This window comes from Eptesicus fuscus, chromosome 12 (assembly GCF_027574615.1).
Source record: "Eptesicus fuscus isolate TK198812 chromosome 12, DD_ASM_mEF_20220401, whole genome shotgun sequence".
In the NCBI taxonomy this organism is placed as follows: domain Eukaryota; kingdom Metazoa; phylum Chordata; class Mammalia; order Chiroptera; family Vespertilionidae; genus Eptesicus; species Eptesicus fuscus.
Genome location: NC_072484.1, coordinates 65601399 through 65612699, shown reverse-complemented (window position 1 = coordinate 65612699; position 11301 = coordinate 65601399). Strand labels below are relative to the sequence as shown.

Here is an 11301-nt window from a genome sequence, read left to right as displayed (position 1 = left end):
CTCCACCTGTAAAATGGAGTGACACCTCCCAGGCACCCCTATAAGCACATTCAGCGAGTTCATGTGTATGGCGGTGGCTGTGGTGGGCTTAGCACAGCATAGCCAGGGGAAGCGGGACACAGTGCTCAGAAGGCTGGGGTGGGCCCCACTCCTGCCCACAGCCCCACTGCGCTTCCTCTCAAAGGCTGTGCCCTGGCCCCACCTGGCTCACTGGCGCTCAGGTTTCAGCGGATCCCAGGCCTGACAGAGGCCCATCTGCACACGCTGGGCGGCCTCTCCCTGCGGCACAGCCACGGGCTGCTCTCTCTTCCCCTCGTACCTTGTTTCCTCCCCCTGAGCTCCCTCCCTCTCTGGGCTTGGAGGAGTGCTGTCTTCAGGGGAGGTGTGAGGTGGGGAGAAAGGTGTGGGTGAATATGGGGACCCGCACAGAGATCCTGGAAAAATGGCAGTGCTGGGTCTGGGGCTGCCTGCACCACTCCTAAGGGGTCTGCAGGCCCCTCAGCTCTCAGTTAGAAGGCTGTGTCTGCTGGCCCCACTCCCAGGGCTGTGGGTAATATGACGGCCAGCACTGTGCCCAGGTGACTAAACAACCACACTGAACAGCTGCTTTTTAAATCCTCACCTGAGGATATTTTTTCCATTGATTTCTAGAGTGGAAGGAAGTGAGGAGGGAGAGAGGGAGAGAGAAATATCGATGTGAGAGAGACACATCGATTGGCTGCTTCCCACACATGCCCCTTCCTGGCTGGGAACCTGCAATCAAGGTACGAGGTATGTGTCCTTGACCAGGAATGGACCCCGAGACCCTTTGGTCCTTGAGCCAACTCTCTAACCACTGAGCAGAACAGCTGCTTTTATTCCTACTTTGTACATGGGGACACACAGGCACAGAGGTTTGGGGCTGGCCCAAGGTCACAGGGCTAGTAAGCAGAGGGGCCAGGGCTAACCCAAGCAGTGGCTCGAATCCACCCTGTGTCTGCTCATTTCCCCACCCCCATAGATCTGTCCCAGAACTAGCTCCTGCTTGCTAAGCACCCCTCCGTGCCCACTGGGAGGGGTGGCTCCACTGGGTCACATGACCCCTCACTTAGAAAGAGGGACAGTGACGTGGCCAAGGTCATATAACCTGTGCAGGACAGGGACCTTGAGCTGAGCTCAAGCTACTCTTTCTTGCAGGGGTCCCTAGAGGGAGCCTGGATGGAGGGCTGGGCCTCACACCCTTGGTCAGGGAGGACTTGGCCGGACTGGGGCGGGGCACCTAGAAGCTCTGGCGTGAGCCCCTCCCACGCTGAGAATGATGGTGGATAGAGGTTTCCTCATCTAAGAGGGAAGTCCCGAGGGACCCCAGCTCCGACCATCTGCGTTCACTCCGAAGGGCTGCGTGGCCATGGGGAGGGCCAGCCCAGGACCTGGTCTGTGGTGTGGGGGTTACACACGGAGGACCAGAGCCTGGCCCGCAGCGAGGGAGGGGGAGAGGGCCACACACCAGGACCCCTGATGTTATTGGAGGCGTCCCCTTAGGTGGCAGCAGCGAGCTCCCAGGAGCTGGAGGTCGAATCCCTGGGGCGCTCCACAGCAGCAGGAGCTGTGGTCAGGGCACTGCTTCGCTCCCCCAAACTCCTCGGGTTCATTCCCAGCGCAGAGGGAAGAGGGGGCTGGACCTGGACACCCCCTACCCACCCTGCCTCCACTGTTGCTGCCCCCTGACTGAGGTCGGGGTCCCTCTGAGGGTCAGTGAGGGGCGCAGGCCTGCCACCTTCACCTGCACCCACTCGAGGGGCCCTGCCCTGCCGCTGGCATGTGATGAGGGCTGCCTGCCGCCACCGCGCTCAGGACAGCACAGCGCGTTCTGCAGCACCACCCCCTTCCTCTCTGCCAGAGCTCCAGGGCTTACTACCGCCAAGCCATTTGATCGAAACCTGTCCCTGTTCGTATAGTTAATGTCATTTTTGCAAATGAAAGCATAATGCACTGATTACCAGGATAAAAGGGTGGCCTCCGCGTCTGTCTGGAGGCCAAATAAAGGAACGCTGGAACATCTGTTCATCCTACGGATGTCTCTAAAAGCTTTGATTCCCCTCAGCCAGGTCGCCATGCACCCTTTGCTGAGTGTCAGCAGCTTGGCCTCCAGGTGGGGTGGCCTGTGGGCGCAGGGACAGGAGCAGGGCAACGCTCACACCCTGGCCAGCAGCATGCTTCTGTGCAGGGCTGTTACCAGCCCTCACTCCACACTCTGGGGAGAGTGTGGGGACTCCTGGAGTGGGGAGGAATGAGCAACCCCTCCAGCCAATGCCCTGGCCCGGTGCCCCATGCTCCCTGACATCCCTTGAATGTCCTTCCTGGACTTGGCTGCCCAGGGAACCCCCATGCCCCCTGAAGGCCCAGGAGATTCTGGGGCCCCCAGTCTTGTCTAGGGGCCCCGCATCCTGTGGATTTCTCAACCCATTGGACTCTGAGCTGGGTCCCTCCCCAGGAGCCCTGGTGGTTCCCTGAAATTCCCGGGTGGTGGGGGAACCCTCAGATAAAAACACAGAGAGATGAGCCGTGAGAGGCCACCACGAGACATTTATTTGCAGCTGGCTGATGTCTGGGTCCCTCTCCAGCTGAGTCCCCTTCCTCCTGGGTGCTGTCCTCTAGCAGAAGGGTGCAGGGTGGGGGCACTGCCGCCTGCTGAACGCCGGGCCTGGGGGCCTGCTGCCTGTGGAGCTGTGGGGAGACTGCAGGAGGTCGAGGCACGTCTGGTTGTGCATTTGGCACTGAGGTCCAGCCTGGGACCAGGCAAGTTGGCCCAGGGCCGCTCAGGGAGACTGGACCATATGCTTGTGGGTGTCGAAGACATAACGCTTGAAAGACAGGCTGAGTGACACATGCTGCGCAGGCTCCTGCCGCTCCGCACCCTCCTCCTGCTTGGCCATCTCCCCTTTGCTGGCCCGACTCCGCTTCTTGAGTGCGGGTGTCAGGATCTTCTTGGACTCCGGGCCGAGGCCACCTGCAAGGCACAGAGGGAAAGTCTGCCATCTGCCACTCCTCAGCTGGCCCACTTGCCACCCGGATGGGCACCTGGACTGGCCCACGCTCGCACTCCCTTAGGCTGAGCCAGGACCCCAAGGTCCCTCTGCTTCCCTCCCCAGCTAACGGACCCCTGAGGCCTGCGGTCCCCTTTGCCCCCTCTTTGCCAGCCCCTCCCCTGTGCTGGTCCATGCCACAGGTCCATCCAGCTTGGAGCTCAGCAGGGCTACCTCCTTGGTCTCCGGGTCTCTTGCCCATCCACCCACCCTGCACTCCGGCCTCCGTGGGGGTCAACTCCATGCCCAGTGGCCATGTCCTTTCTCTGCACTGAAGGGTTCTGTTACTTTCCAACACACTCATGCTGAGACCCACAGCCTGACACTGAGGCCCACTGGCATAGGTGCTCTCCACTCTCGCCCTCCCGCGGCCTGGGAGGCTGGCTTCTCCTAGGACATCGTGGGCCCCTGTGCCCTCTGGTTTAGCGCATGGTGCCCTAGCATATCGGAGGGTGGAGGAGAGAACAGCTGGGTGTGGACCCCCCACTTTTGGCCAGAACTTCTGTTGGAAGATGCTGTCTCCGTGCCCTGCAGCTTCCTTGCTTTCCACGTCTTACCAGCTCCTTTCCCTGCCCACTCCTCGGCACAGACCTCCGCTCCCTCCGGCCAGGCTACTGCGCAGACAGCTGTTTCCTGCTGACATCTGACGGATGCCCACCCGACTCCTCCAGCCCACCACCACTACCCTGGTGCTTTCCCTACAGCCGTGAGGACACAGGGCTGCTCCTGGGCTCCGGTCCCACTTGGGCCTCTGCACGGACTGTTCCCTCTGCCTTAAACATCCTTCCCTTCCTGCCGCAATAATCCTGAAACAGCAGGCTGCGTACTCTTTCTCGGGTGTTTGTCCTTTTAAAAAATCCTCGCTCATTTTTTCCATTGATCTTTTTTTAAAGAGAGAGTAGAAGGGAGGGGAAAGGGAGAGAGAGTGAGAAACAGAGAGAGAGAGAAACATAGATGTGAGAGAGACACATAAATTGATTGCCTCCCACACATGCTTCAACCGGGGACAGGAATTAAACCTACCACCCAAGTCCCTGCCCTTGACCGAGAATCAAACCCATGCCCCTCCAGTGTGCAGGCCAACACTCTAACCATTGAGCAACGCTGGACAGGGCTCAGGGGCTTGTCTTTATGAGGCATCAGCTTGGTGGCAGTACCATGTGGCCGCCTTGTGGGCTGCCGGCCCGGACAAGACCACCTGCCTGGCCCTGAGCACAGGGGCCAGGCCCCATCGTAGCTCGGCATCAGTGGAGTGCCCTGGAACAACCCCTCATCCTCTGTGAGCACCACTACCGCACTAGGGGGTCCTGGTGGGAGCAAGCTGGCAGGGCTGTGGCAAGGCTGAGCTGAGGGGGCACCGCGAGATGCGCATGGGGCAGGGAGGCCCAGCAGGTGGCAGTGCCTGGGACTTCTGCTGGGGGAGCTGGGTGTGAAGCCTTCATAATCTGGTGGGCGCAAGCCTACAACCTGCTTCCCAAATGAGGGATCCTGATAGGCTTCTGCGTCCCCCAGAGAGGACACCCACTTCTGATTTGCTCACAGGGGCTGCATCAACAGGTGGTTTTAGAGGCTGGGTGCCCAGAGCTGGCAAAGTTGGGGATAAGCACAAGGCTGAGGGCTCCCCTCCCTGCACACCCTGCTCTGTCTGCTGGCTTGGTCTTGGTGGGTTAGCTCCGAAGAGAAGCCAGCTGTGGAACTCAGGCATCAAGCTTCAGTGCTGAGAGGACCAGGCCTGCGTCTCGACCAAGGAGGGAGGGCTGGTGGCAGGGGCGGGCAGGCAGGCTAGCTCTTGCTTAAACCAGGCACTCCATGCTGTCAGCAACCCTTTCAATTTGCAGATGGGAAAGCGGAGCCTCAGGAGGGCAGTGACGTATTCAAGGCCCCACTGTGAGCCGAGAAGAGCCAGGATTTGATCCCTGGACCAGCATCCAATGGCAAATGCAGGCCACTGCCCGCTAGCCCATCACTCCAGGAGGAGTCCACCTTAAGCAGACTCCTAAAAATGGTTCTGTGAGAACATCTTCTCCCGGCCCTGCAGCTCTGACATTTAAAAGGTTCCCAGGAGACTGGTTCAAGGGATACCTACAGAGTCGGTAAGGAACAGCCCTACCCACTGCAGGAGGGACTCGGCCTTCCTCTTCACAGGAGACTGCCGCCATCGCGAAGCTGCCTCACCCAGGAAGGCCGGGGCACACAGCTGATGTTAATGGGGCTCCAGGACGCGACAGGCCTTGGGGGCCTGTACGGAGGCAAGGTTCCCTCCTGCCAGGCGGCAAGGTATCTAATCACAGGCTCCACGCCCGGCTGATCTGCGCACCTCTGGGAATGGCCCCGGGCCAGCCCCTATGAGCAAATGCCAGGCCTGCAGGTATCAGGCCTTCCTTCTGCAAACAGAGAAGGTGGCCGGCACCAGACGCTGACAAATGACATGGGCGGCCTGTCTCCCTCTGGTGCCAGGAGGTCTGATGGCTGAAGAGGAAGGGGGCTCCCCGGTGTCTGCGTCTGGCTGGGAGACAGGCGTGGCCCAATTGGCGGCCCACCTTGCCTGAGATGGCTCTCGTTACATACAGTGCATACCTCCCCTGCCCAAAGAAGGCAGAGCCAGAAAATCTATCTGGCACCGGGGAAGACGTGGCCATTTAATTGCTCTTCTAAGATGGCAAGGCCTGTTAGCACTGCTCCATTCCAGGGTGGCCTGGACACAATGCCCAGGAAGCCTGACCCATACAGACCTGTCCGCTGGGGCTACTGGGCTGTTTGCATTCATAGCAAATGTCACTGGGAACTGCTTTGTTCACAGTGGCCTTTTTTCCCTTAACCAATGGCAAATGGAAGAAAGTAAAGGGCAGGTCAGAGTGTTGGGTGCTGGAACTCATGGGCACTCAGTCCTGAGCCATGCCCAGCTTCGCCCCCCCCTGCCCCCCGCCTTTCACTTGAAAGCACTCACGGACGCTCCAGGACTGGGAAACACTGGTGGTGAACATGCAGACCAGGGCCCCAACCCCACGAAGTTCGTTAATCTGAGAAGGGGCAGATAGTAATCAAGCCAGCAAGACAGTCCAGAGAGCCACCGACAATCAAGGAAACAAAACCACTGTGTCCCTGGGAGCAGAGGGCAGCCAGGTCCCATGTGCCGAGGCAGACGTCTCCGAGGAAGAATGCTGGAACTGGGGCTAGATGTCCTGGGGCCAGCCACACGGAGATCTTGGGCAAGGGTCTGAGTGCCAAGGGCTCGGTGGGAATGAGTGTGACGCTCGAGGGTGGATGAAGGTGTGTGGCCCACAGCAAACCACATCCACAAGGCGCCTCATGTGCCCCGCTCTGCAGGAGCCCAAAACAGAGAGGGTTCTGGCCAACTTGGGGGTCAGAGTGGTGAGGGTGGTGGCTGAGTGCCCAGTGGTTCCTAAGTGTTTCCTGTAGGCCTGGGGACACAGGCAAGCAGGGCTGTCCCGTTCTCATGGAGCTGCCATCCTCTCTCAGGGACCTCCCTCTGGGAGGTCATGTGGGCTGAGCAGCAGTGTGTGGCCCCTCCTGGGATGGCTCCTGGCCTCTGGCTTCTGCACCCCCCTCTTCCCATGTGACTTGGCCCATACTGCATCTTAAACTGCCCCCCTCGTCCCCCATGCTCCAACACACCAGGCACACTCCCAACCTGGGCCTGTACATTTGAAGACTCCTCCTCAGGAGCTCCAATGGCTCTCAGGTTCACCTTCTTGGAATCATCGAGCACATGTTACCTCCTGGTGAGGCCTTCCCCATCACCGTCACTGTCACCTCCCTGCTGCCCTAACCACCCTCCCGCTCTATTTCCCACAGCTATTATCACCTTCAAACATATGCTATTATTTCCTCATTTGATGTTGGTCATCTGCCTCTGCTAAAATATAAATCCTACCTGGCAGGGATTTTTGTCTCTCCCTTCACACTATAAGCCCAGTGCATATAACAATCATCTGTAGTAGGTGCTCCAAGAATAGTGCTGTATGAATCAGTACCGGATGAGGCCCCACTGGGCATGAACTAGCTGCTACGCTCCCCAGATGGTCACAGCAAGGACCCAGCAACCCACTTCTAGGAGTCCAGGTCTATCAAGCAACCTGAGATTTGTGTCGCCACACACGGAGGCACTTTATCTTCACAACGCAGTGAGGAAGAAACAGGCCCAGAGGAACAGTAACGGCTCACGGTCCCTCGGCTCTGGAGAGACGGAGATGGGCTGACTCAGCGCGGCACCTGACCCAGGTCTGTGTGCCCACCAGGGAGAGTGTGCCCACCAGGGAGACTAAGAGGAGGGCAGTCAGGACAGGACCAGCATGCATCTGCTGTGGCAAGATGTTCTGGGAGATGAAAAGTGGTACCTGAGAAGAGTTTAAAGTTACACAAAGACTGATGCTATAACGTTAATTTAAAAAATGCAGGAATCAAAAATGTTGCAAGAGTTCTCCTGCATTCTGGATGCAGAAAGAAGAGACTAGAAGGCCATCTGGGGTCAGTAGTGCAGTTACAAGCAACCCTTTCTTTTTCTTTCTACTTTTCTCTATTTCCCAAGGTTTCTATCATGACCCGGGGTTCTCACAGGGCCATCTACTACAGGGCTCCTGGCGTGTCCTCCCGCACACATGTCCGAGCCCAGAGGAGGCAGTGCCCACCCAGTACAGTCTGCTGCTGAGTCCATGGGCACTTGGGGAGGAAGCAAGGATGGGGAGAAGTTCCCCCTAGGGATGGGAGGGAGGGCAGGTGGTGAAGGCTCTCAGAGCTGCGTGGGCCAGGAAGCCCACTGCCATCTCCAGGCCATGGTATGGTCCCTGCAGCTCTCTGGCTCTGCTCAGTGAAAGATGGGGCCCCGAGCAGAACCCAGGGGGCAGGTGATGCTCCCGGCCACTTCCAGGCCTTAGAAGTCTGTGTTTCTGACATTGTTGCTGCATCAAGATCAGCAACTGAGAGGCACAGGCTCAGGAATTCGCCCTCCACTACCTCCTGCAGGCCCAACCTCTGTTCCCCACCTTTGCCTCTCTCTGATCTCTCCCCCACCTGGGGGGTGGGGGGAGGGCTGCTCTAATCACCATCTGGGCGTGGCTTCACCACCAGCAGAGTCCTCTTATTTGGTAGCCGGGGGCCCTGCACCATCTACCATGTGCCTCCCCCTCTGCCTCACCCCTGCTCACTCCTCACCCCTATCTCCAACCACGCTTCTAGCTCCAAGCAAAAGAAATTAAGCAGGGCCTCCTAACACACACTCCCTTTATCTGGAACACCCTTCTTGCCTTTCCTGTATGGCCAGCTCCAGCTCAGCCACTATCTCCATGGAGGGCACAGGGCTCAGGGCAGGTTTGCGGGATGAAAACGAAGGGGATGAGCATAGTTTCATCCAGGAGAGCAGGGCATGGAGGGAAGAGAAGTGCTCCCACACAGCCCGTGCCTCCAGAACTAGGGATACCAGCCTGCAAGCCGTGGCCCAGGGAAAAGCCCAGGCTCAGAGAGCAGATCCCCCCCCCCCTCACCCCATGTGGTCTAGAGCCTGGCTCCCCACTTTGCAGGGTGGGCATGAGGGGAAGGGTACTACGTGTATAAAGTTCACACTGTGGCCATTATTCCACGGGGCCTCAGCACACATCCTCTGCTCTTTCTTCCCAAACCGTGGGTTCTTGCAGCCAGGGTCCTGCTCTACTCTGGATGAGCCCAAACCAAGAAGGCAGTGGGGGCGGGCTGATGTGACCCTGGGGTGACGGTGCTGCCCGTGGCTTTTCTTGGGGACACTCTCCCAGGGCCTGGCTGGCCTTTCTCACTGAGTGCCAGCTCCACACAAAGGCACAATGGGCTGGAGGCTGCTGGGTCTTGGCTCAGGCTGGGGGTAATCAGGGAAGAATGTGGGAAGCACAACTGTTTCCCAAGCCCTGGCTGAGGGTGCCGCCCTGACATGGCCATCAAAGGCCGGCAAATTGCCTCCAATTGCTGGTGTCGCTTTCATGTTGGGAAAAGGGGCCTCCATGCTGGTGGGTGGCTTGTATCTTCCCAGTGGGAACTGAACCCTTGCAAGCAGCTAGGGGTCACTGGCCCCCTTGGTGGCCTGATGGGGTTGTAGCTAACTCTAGCCACTCCAGCACTTCCCCCTCCTGGAAAAAGCAGCTTTGGAGAGAGCTGAAATGACAGGGCAGAGAGAGAGCCAGGGCAAGGGGCAGGGCCCTTGCTGTGGTGATGACGAGATGGGCTGTGGGGCTCAGAGGGACATGCCTGGCAGCTGGGCAGGGTGACATATGGAGTGGCCTGGCTGGGGTGGACAGAAGACCTTGAATTCAGCCAGGCCTCGAGTCTGGACTGGATACTTGACCTGTGAGCAGGTGGGGCTGCCCAAAGGAGGGGACCTCCCTCAGTGAGGTGGTCCCTAGAACTATGGCTGAGGTCCCTGAAACAAGCTGCAGCCCCCAACGGGTGGGCGCCAGTATCACACGACACCTAAAGAGAGGGTCTCTGCCCACATGCCCTTGGTTATGACGCCACCCGAATAGGTCACAGGGGAACACAGGAAGTTTGGCAACACAGGGCCTGACAAGACCCCTCCCATGTGGTAATCTGTGCAGGATGTGCTGCTGGGGGTGAGGCCGGAGGTGGGCCTGGCTGGGAGGGGACCCGGGGGGCAGAAATGGGCCAGGGCAGGACCCGGTCATGTCTGATAAGCACAGGCTGCCGCCGCTGCCGCCCCATCGGGCAGGTGAGCAGCTGAGGCACATCGAAGTGCAAGGACTTGCCACGGCCCATAGTAGTCAGTGGCGAACTGAGGTTTGAACCCAGCTCCCTCTGCCTGCCAGCCGGCCAGGGCAGTGTTGGCCCTGTAAAAGCTTAGCCCTGACAGAGCCAGCAGGGATGGAGATGGCCGTGCAGCGCTGGGATTGCCAAGTGGTTAGGGAGAGCTGGGTGGGCGGCAGGGGCCAGTGTGAGTGCCCCTTGGGCAGAGCAAGGGGGCTCACTTCTGCTGAATCCCTGAGGTCCTGGGGACTTTGGAACCCTCTGCCGTCTCCTGGTCAGGTCTGGTTTTCTGAATTTACCTTTGGGAGCTGAAGCCTTTAAGCATCTGGCTGGAGTGGCGGGCTGCCTGGCTCTCCTTCTTTCTCTTTTTGCTATGGATGCCGTATATAAACAAAGATGCTATTTGCTTTAAAAAGATCAGGTGATTACGTTTCTATCAGACGTGCACTCGGCTGACCCTGCAGCAAAGGGAATTAGGGGAAGGCAGGAGACAGACAGGCCCTTTATGGAAGCACGTGCTCTGAAGCTCTAGCTCTAGCGCACACTCAACAGGCTCCACGCGGCCCCTCTGCTTGGGGGGAGGTGAGGCAGTGAGCATCTGCACCTCCATTTTGATGTCTTAATGTTGCTTAATTCCTCCTTTATTTATATTAAGCTTCTTAGCAGCAATGATGAATTCTTCTAAAACAAAAAAGGATGCTTTGCAGAAATCTTTCCCACACCGCGTAAATTAAAATTAAAATGTAGTCAAGGCTTTGGAGATTGGGGGGGCATGGGGAGGGAAAACCAGTGCATTATGTGGAAGAATGATTTTGTTTTAAGGCAAAAACAGAACCATTTTGCTATAGAAAATGACTTGATCTAGAGAACCAGACAGAGGCTCAGTTATTAGAGGAGCAGCTGAAGCAAAGGAAAATTTGCTTCACACGACGTGAGAGGGTGGATGGTGGGGGACAGCCATAGTTGGTGTGGGGCTGGTAGTGGTTCTGAACTACCCAACACCATCCAACATGGTGCTATCTACCTGGCTCTTGTCCATCCCTTTTGGCGGGGGCCCAGGGCAGGCATGACACTCACTTGAAGGCAGGTCACTGAAGCCAAGCCCCCTTGAAGGCAGGTCACTGAAGCCATTCCTGGTGTGCAGTCTAGAAGCCCAGGAAGGGTTCAAACCCTCACCCGAAGCTTCACAGCTGTGAGGGGAGCCCCCTTGGCGCCTCTGGTGGCTTGTCATGAGGGTCCCTTTTCTCGGCCCCCCAGCAGGCCCTGCAGGAGCAGGTTCTTGTCACCAAAACCACGGGTACTGACCCACCAGGCTTCTCTCCCACTAGCTCCCTCTTCTCATCTGCCCTTGGGTCTGTTGTCAAAGAAATTCCTCTAGAACCGTGGTCGGCAAACTGCAGCTCGCGAGCCACATGCGGCTCTTTGGCCCCTTGAGTGTGACTCTTCCACAAAATACCATGGCCTGGGCGAGTCTATTTTGAAGAAGTGGCAT

At 58.1% G+C, this 11301-nt stretch overlaps 1 protein-coding gene across 2 annotated transcripts in view; it reads right to left on the bottom strand.

Annotated features, from left to right (window-relative positions):
• Positions 1 to 2545: 2545 nt before the first annotated feature.
• Positions 2546 to 11301, bottom strand: part of EEFSEC (eukaryotic elongation factor, selenocysteine-tRNA specific) — a 238360-nt gene continuing 229604 nt past the window's right edge. The window contains exon 7 of one of the 2 annotated variants that reach the window (XM_008159374.3): positions 2546 to 2989. In XM_008159374.3, coding sequence (XP_008157596.1) covers positions 2799 to 2989 — 191 coding nt within the window. In that variant the 3' untranslated portion in view covers positions 2546 to 2798. Of the gene's footprint in view, positions 2990 to 3879; positions 3947 to 11301 lie in introns of those variants that run through there. The other variant, XM_054724344.1, reaches the window with a different exon arrangement.